Below are 19975 nucleotides of genomic sequence, written 5' to 3'. Positions count from 1 at the left end.
AAAAAAAACATGCAGTAAATTTTTGGTAAAATGTGAGCTTGAGAACATTTATTGTAAGGTTGGCCATTACCTGATGACTTTTAATTGATATAGACTTTATGTCCCATTTATTTAAAAAATCTAGGGTTTAAGTTTAGTTTCATCCCTGATTTATCGGTTAATGTAATAGACTGACTGATTGAACTTGTCACAGGATAGAGATAAAATACTGTAAAGGACCATTCTTGGAGTCTTGCAATTTCTGTGCCTCAAGGGAAGGGAAAAGGTCATTCTTTACCTTCAATATTTGCTGAAAAAAAAATCTCAGAAGATAGGTGACAGTAGAAGCATCAGATGATGTTATTTGGCAGAAAACTGCATCCTAAGTCTAACTGTTATTTTTGCTTTGTTATTCTATCTTTGGACTACACAGCCGTCTATTTATATTTTTGTTGAATGAATTTAAATAATGACTATGACTCGATCATAACTCATACAACTTCCTTCAGGCTGTCCTTCATTCATGAGCATTCCAAACGTGTGTATAACTGTGACTCATTGACAAACAAAATGCATTTTTCAACAATTAACACATTTTAAAACGGGCAAGTATTTGAAATAAGTGGAAGGAAAAAAAAATATCAAAGGGCTGATTGATTGATACAATCAGGGAGGATTTTCTTTAATACAAGTGAAACTGTATACTTATTATTTTGCTTGTAGTGTACAGTGGTGTTGACCTATATTGGATTTGTCTCAAACTTAAGTAGTAGTAGTAGTAGTTGTGGCTAATTTCAACACTGTCAGTTAATGACAGACTGATTTGAAAGTAAAGTTCTACAGTGCCGGAAATACAAAGTCAAAAATAAATATTTTGTTGTATTAAAACATCTATGATCAAGCATTAAATCAATCATTCAAAGTGAGAACTATTGTCTTCACAAACCTTATATATATAAAGCTCGTGTTGGATCTTGGAACTTTCATAGTGAACGGGTGTACAACAAGACAGAACAAAGTCAGCATTCCTTGACGACAGTCAGCTTTTCTCCACCAACACTGGCCTCTGGGATCGCCATCATCCCTCAAACTGCCGAGCATGGCATTGTGTGCACAGTGATGGTAGAAAAGGAAAAGGACCATATTGGTCTGTGAAATAAGGTTTGCTGTGTTCAACAGTGTGAATCTAAGTCACTGTACCTCAAAGCCTGTGTTTAATTTTTTATTGACTTTTTTTTTTTTAAAAACACATGATAAAGTAGGTAAGGGTTTATAAAAAAGAAAAAAGAAAAAAAAAAAAAAAAGCACCATGACCCACTATTGCTATTTCAAGCAACACCAAGGGCACCGCTTTCTTTCAGATTTGACCTGGTCAGATAAACTTGCAGGTTTCTATGTACCTTAAACCTTAAAACTAATTCAGTTGTCCATAAATGAGATGGCTTCTAAAAGCTCGCCTTCCTCGACTCAACACATGTAAGCCTCTGTAGAATGCATCAGGTGTAGCTGGGAATACTCCATTATGTTTGGCCCAAAGTGAATTTCAGTGTGTCACACTGAATCGGTTCAAGCTCATCTGTGTTCAATAGGTCTGCTTAACTGCTCTGCTGCTTTCTGAACAGTTTCAAAGCTAAGGCAGACCTCATCTGTCAAGAAGAAACAATCTGCCACCCTTCTCACACAGCACAATTCAAGAGCAATAACGTATGGCACATGCAATCTGTACCTTTCATCTGTGAGTTGAAATGATTGGACCTTTATCTTTGGTGTAAAATCAACATTTTAGTCATATGTTTGCCCTATGCAACATTAATCTGGTCAGGATCAATTATGGTAACACACCTTGCTCAAGGGCGCCTCAGTGGTGTTTCCTTCTTTTTTTTTTTTTTAACACTTCGACACTGAACACAAGATACTTCTTCACATTATAGACACTCCACTATACTCATTTGTTGTGTGATTGTAGATGTAAAAGCACGTTACTTGATGTTTTATTATTTACCAAAATTATGAATCTTGATTGATTATAACTATCATATTTTACAACCACATAATCAAATTAAAGTCTCCTAACACGCTGCAACCTTATTGAGACAGCAACAACATAAAGTAAATCAACACCTATTAATTGGAGTGAAGCCATTTGCGAAGTAACATCGATTTTATTGTACGTAAAATGTGTCTAGACTCAAGTTATATAGGCTGTATGAATTTTTAAAATCCAGAAATAGGAATGACATTTTTGTTTGGAATGACTCAACACAGACAGTCTCTACTCATTTCAAAATGACCAAGAATAGTCAATGAAAAGGATGTGGGAAGAATTGATTTGTTTAGAATTCTTTCTCAGTGTAGTGGCTGACAATTTGTTGACCACCTGTGTCTTCATTTTCTGTTTGTTCTCTGCAGCAGCAGCAGCAGCAGCACACACACACACACACACACACACACACACACACACACACACACACACACACACACACACACACACACACACACACACACACACACACACACAACACACACACACACACACACACACACACAAGACACTGTGCATCAAGCCAAGCACAACATGAATCTGGAAAAAAAGTGAGCAAAAATACTGATGCAATCTTGCATGCTTATGTATCAGGAACAAAATCGTCTCAAGGCACCATAAGGACACTGCAGCAGGCGCACATCTATAGGACACACAAAGTGTGGGTTTGTACCTGTGGATTGCTCAGCTGTCGACGAGAGGCTGAGTGTTGGTATTTGCACATGTGGTGTAAAGCCGCGAGTGATGTTCTTGAGTGCGGTCTCCAAGGGAACTGCATCCGTTGCAGGAGGGAGGCAGATGACCTTGTTGATGCCATCTACACAGGAATATGCTTCTGGACATGGATTTAAGAGGCAATCATCATAGTTGTGCTCACAGTTCCTCCCCTGTGTACACAGAATAAACAGCCTGTAGACGTGAGAGTGTGAAATGAAACACTAACTGTATATAATGTTAACAGTATGAAAATGAAAGTTCACAGTAAAGAAGTAATATTTAATTATGGGAATTTATGTAAATGTAGTCTTATGCATGAATAGTGATTTAATGAGGTTAGTTTGCCAGTGGAGTTTATTTGTATTAAGCATAGTTAAGCAAATACTACTTCACCATTTTCTAATGACCTTTTGAAGTGGGGAGGGGGCACAAGACAAGGAATAATGTCTTTTGGGCCAAATTGGTTTTAACCCTTCATAGAGCATTCAATGGCAATCTCAGAAATTCACATTCTAGCCCTTTGCTATGTAATTTGGAGATAAACATGCATGAATTCGGAATGTGAGCGGAAGGCAGAGCACAAGCAGAAGAATCAAAGCCGGCACAAGTAGAATATGCAAACTCCGTACAGAAAGACCCGGGTCTTTTTGACTGCACTAACCACAAAGTCAACTGTTCCTGCTTGCCTCATTTCTTTTTATTGAATTCATTTTTCAACATTGGTATGAGAATATCACACAAAAAATAATTGCACTGGTATTAGAGAGATTTATTTAAATTTGAGTTACCAAACATGATTCCTTATCTAAAAAATCTTGATGACCAATTTGTCATGACTTAATTTGGTCCTGATCCAAATTAGTCTTGTTCACCCGTGTGAGAGCTTGCGCTCCAGTTGTTTCAATTCAGGGCGGCATGGCTATTTTATCAGCACAATGAAGTAATGTTATAGCTTCATAATAATGATGATTGTCCAGGGAGTTGAGGGTGCAGGAGGATAAAGGTTAATTCTAAAAAAATATAATAATGAAGAGGCAGAAACAGGTGGGGAGTCTCACCACAAATCCAGGCCGACAGAAACAGGTGTAGCCGTAGCCCGGATCACCCTGAACGCATATCCCCTGGTTGCAGGGCTGTGGAAGGCACTCATTAATGTCATCCTCACAGTGAAGGCCTGTCCAACCTGCCAGGAACAAAAGCCCACAGAGTGCGCTGGTGAGCCCTGGCTCTCCCACTTCCACCCTCTGAAGTGAATATCAATCAGATGCTCGCACATTGATTTTCTTCTTTTTGGGTTCACACTTATGCACAGACAAGAAAAGGCTTTCGCTAAGAGTATGGGCGCCGCATACATTTTAATGAGACGTAGAAGTATCGTCTATTTATCACTGTATTTTTGTACTGTACGACTAGATCGTTCCCCAGAGAAAGGCAGATTGACTATTAGAGGGTTCGGAAGAATAGAAACTTTACAGGAATGATTGTAACCTTTTACACCACCTTATTCAGTTGACTTACAGTAATATGCATGCTCTTTAGGTTTTAAAACACTTTTTCATATGGCAAAGTGCACTTCGGCAAAGTGGGACAGAGAGAGACAATGTAACAAAGAGTTCATGTAACAGACGGCGTGGGCTTGTCGGCTTGATGTCAGCAGACCAACCTCCACAACGTATGAGCGACTTACCTGGCCGACAGTGGCAGACGAAGCTATTAATAAGATCTTGGCAAATGGCATCGTTGTGGCAGGGAGATGAGCCACATTCGTCAACTTCCACTTCACATAAATCCCCTGTGAAACCTGCTGGACAGCTAAGAAAACAGATCATGCTCTGAAACAGAGGTGGCTGCAAACAAGAGATGCTTTATTATTTAATGGTGAGATTGTTGGCTGTTGGCTTTTTTTTATTCATCTAGCCTTATTATTAAGATTTGTTTGTAATTGGTACGAGGATACCTTACAGGTTTCTTTTGTATTTCAAAAGAGGTGGGTGCAAACAAGAGATGCTTTATTATTTAATGGTGAGATTGTTGGCTGTTGGCTTTTTTTTTTATTCATCTAGCCTTATTATTAAGATTTGTTTGTAATTGGTACGAGGATACCTTACAGGTTTCTTTTGTATTTCTATTTATCTCGTCATCCATTTGTCCACGGTTAACTATTTGGAATTGCAATATTTTTCTAATGGACAAGAACTTGACAATACATAAAAAACAGTATGGCTTTAGTGAGAACCCACTGTATGACCCCAAGACAATAATAACAAACAGCACTCGCTATAATATTTTTTTTTCACAGTTGACTTTGAATTATTTTTGTGCTTGTGTTGTGTAGTGAGCTGTGTAAGCTATTTTTCAATTCATCATGTATAACCGCAGCCACAGTTAATGAGCAAGTTTTTCATGCGTAACCTCCAAGTCGAGCATACATGCACAACAGAGGCCATTTGTTGGGCAGGTGCACACCAGAATGTGCATCACTTCAATCATTTTGCACAGCTAAAACATTTCTTTTTTTGGCCATGAGAAAATATTGCATAAGTGAATTTCATTTTCTGTTACTTTGAAAGCAAATCTGGAAACGGAAAATGTGGCTGCATCGGCTATAGTGAACTTTGTAAATGCATTCTTAATGGTTTCGACCCAAAACCTTTTTATCATTAGCTTTTTTTATTCTGTGAATAAAATGTGAATAAATATTATAACATAAATATTCTAACATAAATATGATAACATAAATATGTTCAGGAATATTCCTGAACATATTTATTTTTCAAATTTACACATTCAGCTCTTACATAGGGTATAATTAGATTCATGAATGTGTACCTATAGAATGATTGTGTGTGACTGTGCATTTATTTGTAAATTCCAATCTTCACAAACCTTAACTGTAACAGTAACATACGCAGACTCCAATAAACTCACCTTGAAGTGAATATAAAAATACAGTCCACTAAATCAATATTGTATGAGAGCAGTGGCCTTTTTTTAAGTCCAGGTTGTCCTGGATACATTAAAGTGTGACACAGACTATATAGCAGCATAGCAGCACAAGGTCAGACTAAGCAATTAACTGTAGGACATCGAGGGACATGCAGAGTCCATCTGCATACTCTTACCACATATGTACAACATGTATTTAGATGCGTGTTATCACTTAAGGGACAGAAAATCTGCAATTAAATAGCTACGAGTATCTTAATTGCAGCCTACTCTGAAGAATTGTGTATGGGGGGGGGGGGCTTGTATGATGAACACACACACTGCAGTGCTACTCAAAATGTATTTCTAATTGGCGACAGGCTGAACTGTGCAAGGACAGCTCTAAGTCCAATAAATCCTAATAAAAAATAAAGAGAGTTATTACAATTCTTCATCTTTGCTAAAGGCCATTATTGCGTTAAATATGCTGGTCATCTGTTCATAAATATTTCAATTAAAACATATCAGCTGTATTAACTCACCTACAAGTAAAGTTGAGTTCTTTACCACCAATGCACGAAGCTCCTTGAGAACAAAATTGTGCAAATTCTTTGCATGCATCAATGTCAAACTCACAGGCTTTTCCTGTGTAACCATCCTGACAAACGCATGAATGTTTATCAATCAGATCAACACACGAGCCTCCATTCAAACAGGGATTGGTAGTACAGTCCTGTGAATAAATATACATCAAATGTAATTTGTTATGGGTCACAAAAGTACAAAATTACAGAACATTAACTGAAGCAAAGGCAGTAAATAATTCCTCTGTATATGTTCACTCCCAAGTGCTCCCTATATCGTTGTTCAGTACAATTGATAGAGTATGTTTTAAATACAATTTGACAAGACTACACACAATTGTGAACAACAATCCTATCACTAATGCCCCAGTTAACGCAACACGAAAGGTGTCCGGGCTAGTCCACCGCTATTATAGATCACCAGCAGGCAATCAGAACAGATTAAACTAAATGTTCAAAGACACCTTTTAAGAAACCTAATGCCTTATCTTTGGAGCGCAGCTGAAGCTGTGTTCTGTTTGGATCAATTAAGCATTCGGCTGAGCCATTTACTTTAATCAGGTATTTGCGCAACGTTTGCATGATCGTGGTGCTTCAGTCCTATTATCTCGTAGGAGAGTCGATAAAGTTAGTGACACCAGAGACCACACAAAGACTACAAAGTTCTTCTTCCAGAACATTCAGAGCAGGTTTAATCATTAAACTCTACTCACATCAATGTTTGTTTCACATCTGCTGCCGCTCCATCCTGCCTCACAAAGACACGTGTAGGAAGCGGTTCCATCATGACAGCTAAGGTGGGCCGGAACAGTGGGGGAGCGGGATTGATTTAAGTAACAAAAACTGATGAGAGTTGACATGAAATAGAACACTTCTTTGAGAGCAGCTCTATTGTTGCACAAAACACATGTTGAGAAACATACAAGTTGACAACCTGAACTTCATCATGACAGTGTGGAGGGACTTTAATTCAAAGTAATTCCATCATAGTTCTTCCTAATCTACAGCATTTCCCATTTAAATGGGACTGTGATAAATACTTACCTCCCTTGAAAACAAGGTGCCGACAAGCATTCATCAATGTTGGTCTCACAGTCGGGGCCAAAGAAGCCGTCGGGGCACACACAGTGATATCGATCGGCTTCATCAATACATCTCCCACCATTTTGGCACGGCTTTGAAATGCACTCGTCAATGTTAACTTCACACCATGCCCCTAGGATATGAAGCACACTTCTTTAAACAGTGCAACTCAAAAGGAGGGGTAGTCATTTAGTGCTTGAAGAAAAAAAATACACACGTTTCTGGTTTTGAGAATTTAGGTTACAAGTGGAAGTTAAGATCTTCATACTCAGTCATAGTCTTACAATCTCAGTGTACGATATTAATTGATAGCCAGTGACAAATTTCACTCAGAAGTATGTGTGGGGTTTATTAAAGCTGAAAAAAAAAAAAAAAGATTGAGGGAATGAAAGTCCTCTTGGCAAAAACGATGGTGAAGGTCAGATGAAAATGACCGGAATGCACAAGGAAATCTATCTAGAACATGTGTGAAAGAACAATAATTTGAACGATGAAAAAAAAAAAAGCAGCAGGACACATGACCTCCTGCCGCTCTGTGTTCAGAGTAGGAAAGGGAAGAGTCCAAACTCACGCACATATAACAATGCAAGAGTGAAAGAAGAACATTTGATAATAGAAGATTGAAAGGAGATTGCTTGGTCTGATCTGATGCACCTCAACTCCTGCTGCCACATTGGGATGGTAAGGTCAGACTTTGGCACAGAGAAAAAAAAATCCATCCTGCCTCATTCTTAAAGATCGAGTGGCTGGTGGTATGAAATTCAAGGGGGTATTTATTTATGGATCAACACCGTTGGGAATATAACTACGTATAACATCCATATGAAATTGCAACCAATTTTCTTTTTTGGCAGGGAATGGGGGGTGGGGATAACAACACTGCAGCTTTCTCCTTTAATGCTACTGATGGGTTGTATACAAAATGCCCTTGTCAAGCTTTGTAATGATTATCTGTTGAGCTGTATATCCCATTGATGCAGTAAACTGCTTTGTCAGGCTCATTCATTATTTTCAATAGATCTAAAAGACGCGGGTCACATTGCATATTGGGCCTTTTTTGTTTAACTATTGATGTCTCTTTTTCTTTCATTAAAAATCCTGTGGTAACTGCCCTTTCCTGTGAGCACTTGCCACGCTGGTATAAAAAATGTCTTTTCTTTTAAATATGCCCAGGGACAGATGGTTTATTAATGAAATAATATTTGGGGCAGGGTGGGGGGTAACTGCAATGAAATGATCTAAATTGAATTTAATGGCTAGGTACATATAATAAGATGATGTCAGGGGTCACTTGTAGCCTTTTCTCTTAACCACAAATTCTCTCGTGCTCACTTAACATTCCACTACTGTAAAAAAAATACTTTAATGCTTCATGAGAAGAAAAAAAAAATTGCTGCAAGCCAAATCATTAACTCTCATGAGTCAGTTTGACACCTCATTAGTTATCATACGGAGAAACATCCTTTAGTTTCTCGCCAGCATTAACTTTAATCAGCCAGCTTCCACACAAACATCAGCAAGTGAATTAGGCATAAAGCAGAGACTGTACACAACACTGGAGGTTTGAGACTTTCATTTCATTTTTTTACCTTCTAAATTCCCAATGCAAGATATGCAAACAAAATGAAGAGGATCTCTGTGTAAAAAAAACAACAACATTAATTAAATAAGCCAAACGTTGATGGAGTATTCTACGTATTCGATAGCAAATTAAAATACGGGAAATGCAGCTTTCTCTGTAAAGTTATTCTTCCAGTCTCATTGTCTTGTCCCTGTCTTTGAAAAACGTAATCCCTGTTTATTCCCTGAATAAATCAGGTTTATTCAGAGAGCTGGTTATTTAATATGTAGAATGGTAGCTGTCCAAAAAACTGACGAAAACACAACTGCCTGTGGCAGGAATTCAAGTAGTATTGGAATTTTTTTGTAATACTTAAATTGAATAGCCCAAGCCACGTTAAGCAAAAAACCGCCGACTGAATTTGACTAATCACTTTTATAAAACCAGACTAAACATCTTGCTTTCTGGCCAAAAGACTACTCTGAGAGAAAAGGAAACATAATCCTTTATAGAAAGCTTGTAAATATTTTCAAATTAAGTCTTTAAGGGGAAATGACCAAGTAAAAGTCCAAATCAGGCTTACTGTCCAAAAAGCTTTTACAAGGAGTAAACAGCCGACACCTGTATGATTCTGTTCTGTATTGAAATAAAAAAATACAATAAGCAACATACAGTTTTAGACAAAAGATTAAAACATGTTCATATTTGTAACTCAATAGAAAACTGCACACTTGGTATAGAAGCCTGAACTGATGACACATTTTTATTGTCATGTTCATCCAGCAGAGCAAATTCACTGAAGCCTCACTGCAACATCATCATCATCCGACAATGTGCTGACCGAGGAAACGGCAACAATGTGCTGATTGCATCGTACTATCACTCAAGGGAACATGTTCCTTAATGACCAGTGAAGAAGAAAAAACAGAAGGTGACAAACGACAACAGCTGAAACTGTGATTCATATGCGCATGTCACTATAATGACTCCTGACCTCAAGACCGAACACGGCTTCCATGTATAGTTAAATAATACATGCCAGGAGCCTTAAAAGCAAAACATCCTCGTTAATGATCCGACAACTGCGATTCAAGCAGCTGCCTGGGCTGTCTTATAGTGAGATTAACATTTTTATAGTGCATGTCAATATGGCACAAAGGCAAAGAAATGTATAGAACAGCACAAACTGTAGTCATGCATAATTATGTGATTAGGTGAGAGCCTATACTGAGGCAATTACTGAAAGCATGCCTCAGAATGTTGCACCTGTAATGCAACAATAAGCTTCTTCTTCTTTGCTCCTGGGCTCTCTCTCTAATTGTTCAGTATACTTTGTGGTGAATTGTAATCATTCATTATCTGAAGCGCTTATGCTCAACAGCAGTCAAATGTCTTTAGTGACAAGCTGTTAGTTAGACATTGTCATTAACAACTCCAAAAGTAGATACCCTATAAGCTTTACCGTATACAGCACATTTACATTCCATTCTGTTTGGTGGAGGTTGTTAGAAGCTAAAGAAGCCAGTTAATAACTATGCGATTCACCCTATAAAATGTTATGTCTTGAAATAAACATTGCTCAGTATCTGGGTTCTTTAAAGCGTGTTGAAAAGCAAAATTTTGTAATGAAAGAATGTTGAAAAAAGGTAACTATGAAGGAAACTATAAACAACCTGATCAGACAAAATGTCAAAGTCTAAAATAAAGACGCGCATTCTCACTGACTGGCCAGCAACACTAATAAAATCTGATACGGAACCTAATGCAGGTGGAAACGAACTGTCATTATTGTGTAATCACATCCGTGCAAGCTAACAAATATAGACTATACTGATTTATTAGTAAGCACCATCAACTGGTGCATCCTAAATTGCTTCTGGCATTCAATATGCAAAAAGAAAAAATAGCTATTGATTTGCTGATGCCAGTAACAAATAATATGTCACACACAAAGTTAAGAATTTCATCCAAAAAGGAGTTGACACTTTCAAAACAGAATAACATTCAAATCAATTTCAAACATACCTTCTCCAAAAAAGTTACATCAGATAGTTTTTGTGCTAAGGTGGAAAGTTATAGCACAAATACTTTTAAGAATTCCAGTTGGTTTGAGCCAAGTCAGACTGCATCCTCTGGCCGCTTGCTCTCTAGGGGAGTCCTGTTTCCTCACATGAGCTTAGAGTATCAGAAAAAGTAATGACTTGTACTATAGTGTGTGCAGGCCTAATAATAAAAGCTGCTTCAGTGGGAATTGGGCCATGCATGGCAGGTTGTGCTCTCCAGAGTCACAATACCTTAGAGATTTCTCTCCCCTCTCAATTGAGGAAGGATAAATTGATGATACAGTGTGGAAGACAAATGAAATTAATCTTCCCGGAAGATGACAGGAATCGGCTTTAGTCCAAAAATCACACGCAGGCGCGTGCACATGGCCGTGCGCTAAAATAGCTCAATATCTGCTTGGCTGGAAAATAAGACGAATGGATTGAAGTAAAGCAACTATAGAATTCATTCTGAGACTAAGGAAGCTGACGTAATAAAATAAAAGCAGCTAAGTGACAGTGATACGTTTCCGTCAGACCAAATAGGTGAATGTTTATCTAGTTAGTTTTGCTAAAAGGCAACCGCAGCATCTGGCATGGGCAGGGGACGCCAATTAAAAGAATTTGTTGGGAAGCAGTTTTCACACAAAACCACATCTGTGTCAGTGCTTTGGTCCACACCAACCCTGATAAGCTTTTTAGGCTCTTCTATTGATCTTAGTGCCACTAGGGGAAAAAAGACGTACCTGAGTATCCACGGTGACAGACACATTCAAAGCCCCCTGGCTTGTTGATGCAGGTGCCCCCCTGTAGGCAAGGTGAAACTTGACACTCGTTCCCACTCAGGTCACAGAGTGTTCCGAAATATCCAGAAGGGCAACTGCAGTGAAACCTGTTGGACAGAAAAATATCACACAATCATTAAAGTGAAAGAATGAAAAACATGCTGTCAGAATTGTATTATTCTCATGGCAAACTTCACAGGGGAATTTGAACTAAGATATTTTCCTATGTATCATTGTAATTCACATTTATTGGTTTCCACGTTCATTTTACACAACATTGGAAGTGTTGACCATCACGACCCCCTAAAAGAATTCAAATAGATAATTTAAGATATTTCAACTTTTTTCTTTGTTTTGAAATGCTATAACGATAAGATAAACTGAGGTGTAAATGTTGCTACTAAATTGTAGTAAGTCATATATTGACGGCAACCTATTCCTATATATGTATACTAATTATGCTGCAATAATTACTGAGTAGGAGACATCATAATATTTATATAACTATTCGAATAGTTAGAGAAACTTTGACATGAAGACTGATTTTTCATAATGAGCCCGACCGACATCTTTCTCCAACAGGAACAATACAGCAGCAATTAAATCTCCCAGGGTGCAACTCACTTTGAATTATGTTTGATGACTTATTACTGAAGGGAATAGTCTAATGAGTCTGATAATGCACTTTACTCCATTCAAATCCCTCTCCCCAGCTGTCATTGGCTCTAATATCTTCTGACCTCACGTCTCTGAGGAAACATCTTCCCTATTTATGGTTGAAAACAAAAGTAAGGTGTCATTTGTTATCATCAAATTAACGAGATTAAAACCAATTTTGGCAATATGCAAGACTCTTTTTTTGTCATGTGGTACAAAAGCACTGCGTCTCCTAATTATGAAAGCTCTAAAAGGCTCGACTGGTCAGGGACCAAACTCTTGTCATAATTAACACTCTCTTCCTTTGCCGCCTGCCCGCCAACGCTGCTTTTGAGCTTCTTATAAAACAAAACCGCATCCGTTGATAATGATTTAGTATTTCCCAGTGAATGCTGCGTGATAAGAGGAGACTGTGAATGTGTGCAGATGTGGAAAAACACTGTGGGGCACACTGCAGAGCTAGACACATCATCTCAGTGCTCAACTTGTCAGGTCAGGGGGATGAAGATAGTAATGGCAAGTGCGTTGTTTTGTTCCTGTAGTGGGCAGTGAAGTTAAAACACACCGGACTGTGCAATATAGCCAGCACCGTATTGAATGAGGCTGGGTCACACGGGAGCCAAATCATGACGAGAGCCAAACTGGAGACAAACCATTTAGGACTCAAATTGGCCCTGGGACTTTTCTATCCATCTGTCCGACTAAGCAAGCCCACAAGCCCTGGGGCTCCCATTAAGCACACCAGAGAGAAGCACCCCTAGTGCTGGGCTGGAGGATGAATTGAGACACATGATGTTTTCCAGCTGAATCCAGCTTCCATCTTCTGGAGAGCAGCTCAGAGGATATGCATTTTGCCAAATTTTAAAGAGGAACACATATTTGAAAATGAAATACCATTCTCAATTCTAATCTGCTTTTTAGTCTTACTTGTTCAGTAGGTCTTGACAAGTGCCACCGTTGAGGCAAGGCCGCGAGGAGCACTTATTTATGGCTTGCTCACAGTTAAGGCCGGAAAATCCCATTTTGCAAACACAGCTGGAAAATGAAAAAATAAATACTGGTGTTAAATACCTCTAAACACAATAATGTAAAGTTCTCCTAAGATATTCAATAAAGTGCTTATGTCCGAACTGAAACCGGTCACCTGTAGCCATTGACCTGGTCCATACAGTCGCCGTGGTCTTGGCAAGGATTAGAGCTGCACTCATTGGTGTCAGTTTCACAACGGCTTCCTTCAAATCCTTGAAAATCAGAAGAGACGGTCATGGATCAGTAAGCTCGCCCACATTGCTGAAAACGTCAGGGTCGATGATAACCAAGGCCCTGGTGAACGTCATTTTAATGGAACTAGTAGCCCCAGTAGCATTTCTCATCTTCCAGCTCTCAGCACTCACTGTTTCCCCTCAGAGAGCATGTAAGTCTAATAATACTTCAGCGCCATGGACAGATTGGTTTGAGGGTTAGTGGTTTGGGGTTTGGGAGGTGTGCGTCTATGTGTGCCATTCTTTGCATACGTCTGTGTGAAGGAAGAAGGGGAGTAAGGATGGGGACCGCTTGTTAAGTTCTTCAAGAAGGAGAAGCTAAACCCCATGAGCTCTTTTGCCCTGCTTCATAAAGGGGTTGAGGGCCGGGTGGCTAAGCAGATCAACAAGGAAGTCTGATAGGACTTTCGAAGCGGCTTTGGAGCTTCTAATGCAATAGGTGTCAAACCCAAGGCCCGGGGGCCACATGCAGCCGGCCACATCATTTTATGTTGCCCGCGAGACAAATTTTCCATCGACTTTGTATCATTATTAAAATTACAAAATGTCTTCACTTTAAAAAAAAAATGATATTGTTTGCTATTTTGCAGTTTTTATGACTATGATTTCAAAACTAGCTATTCATCAGTTTTTCTGTAGCCTATACTGAATATGGAAGACATTGACAATCATAATGGCCCTCCGAGGGAAACTATGACTACGATGCAGCCTGCGAGAAAAATGAGTTTGACACCCCTGCTCTAATGTTTTGCCTCTGGTGATTGGTTCTGATTCAGTTTTTAACATGTTTCTACTGAAAAGTCTCTCTTTCCATTCTATCGGGTTGTGCATGAAATCAAGTATCAAGTAAGAGTATCTTGGCGGGCGACTTGTTGATAAATGATGGTAGAATGAAGCGGGAGAACGACAGGAGGAACACTTAAAACATGTTGTTTGACCTTGGTGACTAATGTGCAGGTCCCCATGCACAACATTAGCCAAAATTATCTTTTAAAAGAGCAAAAATATATTGAAAGCTTCTGTTCTTCCATGTTATGCTGTAACCGACCATTTTTTCATTTTGGAGGAGTGGCTGCAATTAAATGATTGCCAACACATTAGTAGATTATTTTCTGAGCAATATATATTCATACACACACCTCTATAAATACACGTATGTCTAATGTGGACCTGAGCCAAAAATATAATGGCTCTTAGACTATATATTCCTTATATAGTGATGTGGTCGGTGAATATATTGAAATACACGAGTGTGATGCTATGTGGTGACAAGTCACAGCTTTGTATATCTTGGGACGTAAGAATGTGAGAGCACAGGGAGCATGGAGCATCCAGTGAATTATGGGACGGCAAAGGTTTCCCAACCTGGCCTGTCAGTCACAGCAATGTTGGAACACCTCGGGGGGCTATTTGGAATGTCACCGCAATGTAATGCATCTTGTGCCACTAAGCACTGACTGGAGGCTTCTCTTTGACAGAGCACTGAGAGATAGCGCGGGCACAAGCTCGCAAAGTCATTTCATCATATGGTTGCAGTGCCGCTATGAGATGGCTGCCACTGCCATTGAATGTCTCACAGGAAAAAGAAATTGAGGGTAATCCCCGGTGGACAGTGAGCTAAGTTTGATGGGCGTTTCAATTGAAATATGACTGATGTCTTCATTTTAAGACTGTGAATTTGGTCTGGACTGTTACATTTGTCCTTATGGTCTCCTTATCAGATTCACTGTCAGTTGAGTGTGAAAGGTGCTAAGCAAAAAAAGTTCAAGTCATGCTATATATAACTGTTCATTACTAATACACATGGTCCATTATGTTACTTGATTCAAATATTCATGACTGTATATATCAATTAATAAGTCTATCTTTCCACATTCATAAACCAAGTCATGAACCCTGTCATCACAGCGGTGCGGAATTCAACACTCGAACTTGAACAATGCTCACATTGCCCCCTGACGTTTTTCTTTCCCTTCAAGTCTTCTGTTGAGTGAAACCACATTTAACAACTGACTCACCACCGAGTTTTCGTTGTAGCCTCTTCACTTGGTAAAGCCAACTTCATGTTTTTAACATGTGTTTCCTTCGTCAGTAAGACATTTGTCATGGGGAAAAGCTGTGGGGTTTCAAACTTTAATCATAAATAATAATACATATTTTTGTGAACAATAGTCATTCTACCAATTGAAATTATAATTTTTCTGCAGTTTTTTTAAATGCTTATTCTCAAATATACAGTGGATCCTCGGTTTTACGACGGTTTGTTGTTTTTCCATTGCATGAAATAAAAAATAAAAAATAAAAAACATGACAATTTTAATTAATGGTCAACAGTAATGTATTCATTTCACATGTATAACTTTTAATTCAGTTTAGAGTTTTCAACATTTTAAAATGCAATTTTGAAAAGACTTTGGCCTATTAATTATATTTTTCTCTATTAACTTTAATCTTGAAAAGCGAAGCTGTTTTTCTCCATATGAGAGTTTTCTGGCTGAATACAAGTGCAGATGACTCAGGCTTCTGCCCTGAGCTTCCACCAACATAGGCTTTATGAGATGTTTGCATGCACGTTGGTGACTTGGCACACACTGGTCCCTTGAAGCCTTGTGATTGGTTCAACACACTGAGCTGTACATCGACTGAACGCTCTTTCAACAACAGTCACAAGTTCCGACAGCAAATTTATGCATGAAAATGGAAAAACATACAATGAGCAGGCAAAAAGTGGATTGCTGGGGACAAGTATCCTGCTATGCAGTGAAACCACAGTGAAACAAGGCTGGAGTTGCTGCTCTATTAGAAACCTGCTGTGAAGGGCTCAGAGGTTAAACTCCAACATGATACACGCCACTAACGATGATGAATTTTTACGAGTAGAATGACTGATCCCAGGAATTTGCTTTTTCCATGTAGCCGTTGTCTAGATATGAAACAGAGGTCTCAAAGCTAAAAACTGAGTAAGAACAAAACACCCTTTGCCCTGAGTGATGAACCGTTATTAGCATTCTGAAACTGTACCAAACCAATGGGTGGCACTCACTCGCTCTTTCTTTGTGCCTTGCGCAGTCTGTGTGCATGCCTGAAATTGTCTTTCCTTCCCTAGACAACACATTTAGACATTGGTGTTTGCGCCACTGTGGGAGTGAACACTGCCAACTCTACAAGAAGCATAACAGACTCGCTGGAGTCCATGCAGGAGATCAGCATGTGCAAAGTACTTTTATTAGGAACTGGAAAATGAACTTTCACATTTTAGGTAATAACAGCAGGGTGGATTCTTCTCATTATTTATTAAATGGACAGTAATTTCTCACCTTTTTTAGAGCACGTTGGGGGTATGTCAAACATGCACAAAAATAGGCAAGGTCAGAAATGCTTTAATACTTTCAGTAAGAAGGTGTAGTAATCTTTGCTGTCAGAAGCTATTCCTGTTATTTCATTTATTGCATTCATTGTCCACTAACCCTCAACCTGACCTTTGCCCTCACGGAGAATTTTCAGTTTGTCTCCTCTTGGGGTCTGCACCTCCCTGAAGACGTTCCCTCATTAAGAGCAAAAGAGAACATCTGTGCAGAACAGGCACTGTGACTTGTGACTTCTGGCCAAGGGCTCAGAGGTGATTCAGTCATATGAGAAACATCTTAGATTTTCTGGGACTTTCAGTGCAGTATATATAATTGGAACGGTAAGCTTACATAGACAGGCAAGAAGGTCTACTGTGTCGGCATCAGTTTCACAAGTGAGTATGTGTTTTATTTAAATTCTTTATATTGATAAGTATTGATTGTGAAATGCTAAATTGTAGTATAGCAGTGCAGAGTTGTTTGGAGGTTATGTTGAAAACTGTTAATGGATGGTTAGCTAGATGACAACGTACAATTGTTGAATGTTAAAGTGACATTTTAAGGGCATTGAATGACACGATGATTTAAAAACCGTAGCACTAAAGTATTGTGATACCATTAAATCAGAAGAGCATTTGTCTACTTCGGATTACGGGGGGAAAATATGCAACAAGTAGGAGCTACGCGGGACAATTGTATGTTGAATAATAAGAGGAGTGAGTCATCATACTTTTGTGAAGTGAAAATGAGTAAGCCCACGTAAAGTTCTTGGTGTAATGTATGCAGCAACTACCTAATTTCTTATTCCTCTCCAAGGAAACTTCAGAAACCAAGCCGGCAGTTCTATTTATATCTGGAAACGTCGCTCCCTTTTTGCACTGATAGCGCCATTAGGCACGGAACAGCAATAGTGGTGCTTTAAAGCAGTTGAATGCTCAACAATTCCTCAAGTAGCATCTGAAACCTCTCGAGAGGTAACCCTCAACATACTTGATTATTAAATCTGATTTCATTTAAAATCGACATTCTTAAATTGAGAATAATTTAAAATATGAGTTTAACCAACATGTGTCTCAATCTCATTAGCATCAACTGCTTGCTGCCTGACAGGTGGTGTCTAAACTGGCTGTTTCACTTAGTCCACAAATTTATTGCAATATTTCTGCCCTACAAAAACCAACAACAAATATTTGTAGTCACCAAACAGCCCACCACACAAGCATTTTTGGGAAAAAAATGTTTTAAAATATGGTAAAATATACAAATGAATGCAAATTATGACCATATGGTTGGGTGGGGTGAGGTGAAATTGTGGCAGCAGCTTTAGTTTTGTTCTACAGCTGTTCCGACAAACTTTTCAGTGGGGAAAACTTATTTTGTGAGTCAAAACAGGCAGCTATTGAATCCAACTTCACAAAATTCATACAAACACAGGAGATTCCTTGACATAATATAATCCAGAAAAAGTGACTACAGATTTCCAAGGCAACATGAAGTGTTCTTTATTTCTCTATATATTAATTTAGCCATCTATTTATAAATCACTAGTATTCAAGTCCGTTTTTTATATCCACAGTGTGCATGACTTAGTTCTAGAATTTCATTTATGCGTGTTTGAAATAACAAAATGAACCCCGAATTTGAATTAGATCGTGGTGTCGTAATTGATGCAGTGTTTACTGCATATATCTTTTACCAAACGGCATCAAAATGATGTTTTCAGGGTTGTTATAGATTTCAATGTTTTTGATGGGAGTAAAGAAAAAAAAAACTTGACTTTCTGCATTTCGGATACAGCTCAATTGGAAGCTTGCCTGTACTTAAAATTACCCTGGCTGCTGAAATGGAATAAGGTATTAGTGGAGTTACACTAGATTAGTCCCAACCCCCCCCAAAACAAAAATTAAGTGTGCAGATGAGGCCATGTACGCACTCACCAGCTGGGCATGTGCAGACGGCCGTTCCATCGGAGCGTGTCAGGCAGGTGGAGTTGTGTAGGCAGGGATTGTGGAGTGGATCACATGGGTCATAAGGCTGGTTGCACAATAGGCCGCTGAGAAAGGGGGGGCAGGTGCACGAAAAATCCCCAGTTACATGTGCCTCCTGACACCGAGCTCCATTTAGACAAGGTCCAGATTCACACTCATTGACTTCCTCAGCGCAGTCCACACCTGTCCAGTCCGGTGCGCATATACACCTTAGAGACACGAACGTACCAAAAATGGGTCAGTTCATTTTTCATTATTTTTGCTTATCTAGTGTTATGTGATTGTGTTGTATGACTATATCAATTATACTAAATTAATTACAGTCACCATCTCTTATTTCATGAGAGGAAAAAAAGGCCTCTAGTTGGGGTGTAGACGTGTACATTTCAATTTGTTCAGACATCTGAAACAGATTTCGGAATGAGTCTTTTTTACTTTGCAGGTGCACAAAGGGCTCCTGCAAGTCACAAGGGATCGAACCTGCAACCTCCCAAATGTGAGACAACCACTCTCACACCTGAGGCAGGCTGCTCTGATCACTGTAGTAGATTTCAGTACAGCGACAAAAAGGGGAGTGCGTGTGTGCACTTCGGATCGACACCATTGAAGCAACGGGTGAACATTCCACTTGGTGGCAGTGAGTACTAAAACACAATTTCTTCAATCCCTTTTGCTTTTTTCTGCTGGAGCAGTTAGACTCAAATGAGTCACACATCCCTTGGAATGTTTTTTTTCATGCTGTGAGTCGGTTATCGACTCATTGGTTGTACCTGCCTGCATGTTCAATTCATTATGCCCTTTGCCAATAAAGATACATTATTTTATCTGTGTACCTTTTTTTTTTAAATAATACTAGTGCATGCACCTACTTGTAGCCGTTGACTCCAGTGCAGGTAGCGTTGTTTTTGCAGGGCTGTGACAAACATTGAACAATTTCTTGTTGGCAGTACTCGCCCTCCCAGCCAGAGTGACATACACATTCGTAACTCTGCATGAAGACAACA

At 39.0% G+C, this 19975-nt stretch overlaps 1 protein-coding gene across 1 annotated transcript in view; it reads right to left on the bottom strand.

Moving 5' to 3' along the window:
* Nucleotides 1-19975, bottom strand: part of eys (EGF-like photoreceptor maintenance factor) — a 138368-nt gene that overhangs the window by 44284 nt on the left and 74109 nt on the right. The window contains exons 28-38 of the mRNA XM_085921663.1: nt 19841-19959; nt 18921-19180; nt 13519-13615; nt 13302-13409; nt 11679-11824; nt 7291-7462; nt 6960-7038; nt 6205-6395; nt 4425-4549; nt 3796-3920; nt 2694-2907 (exon numbers count right to left, since the gene is read on the bottom strand). Coding sequence (XP_085777789.1) covers nt 2694-2907; nt 3796-3920; nt 4425-4549; nt 6205-6395; nt 6960-7038; nt 7291-7462; nt 11679-11824; nt 13302-13409; nt 13519-13615; nt 18921-19180; nt 19841-19959 — 1636 coding nt within the window. The remainder of the gene's footprint in view (nt 1-2693; nt 2908-3795; nt 3921-4424; nt 4550-6204; nt 6396-6959; nt 7039-7290; nt 7463-11678; nt 11825-13301; nt 13410-13518; nt 13616-18920; nt 19181-19840; nt 19960-19975) is intronic.

Source organism: Syngnathus leptorhynchus, chromosome 10 (genome assembly GCF_054491065.1).
Source record: "Syngnathus leptorhynchus isolate UIUO chromosome 10, UIUO_Slep, whole genome shotgun sequence".
Classification (NCBI taxonomy): Eukaryota; Metazoa; Chordata; class Actinopteri; order Syngnathiformes; family Syngnathidae; genus Syngnathus; species Syngnathus leptorhynchus.
Note: the sequence above shows the minus strand (reverse complement) of the source record. Positions and strands in the feature narration are given on the sequence as shown.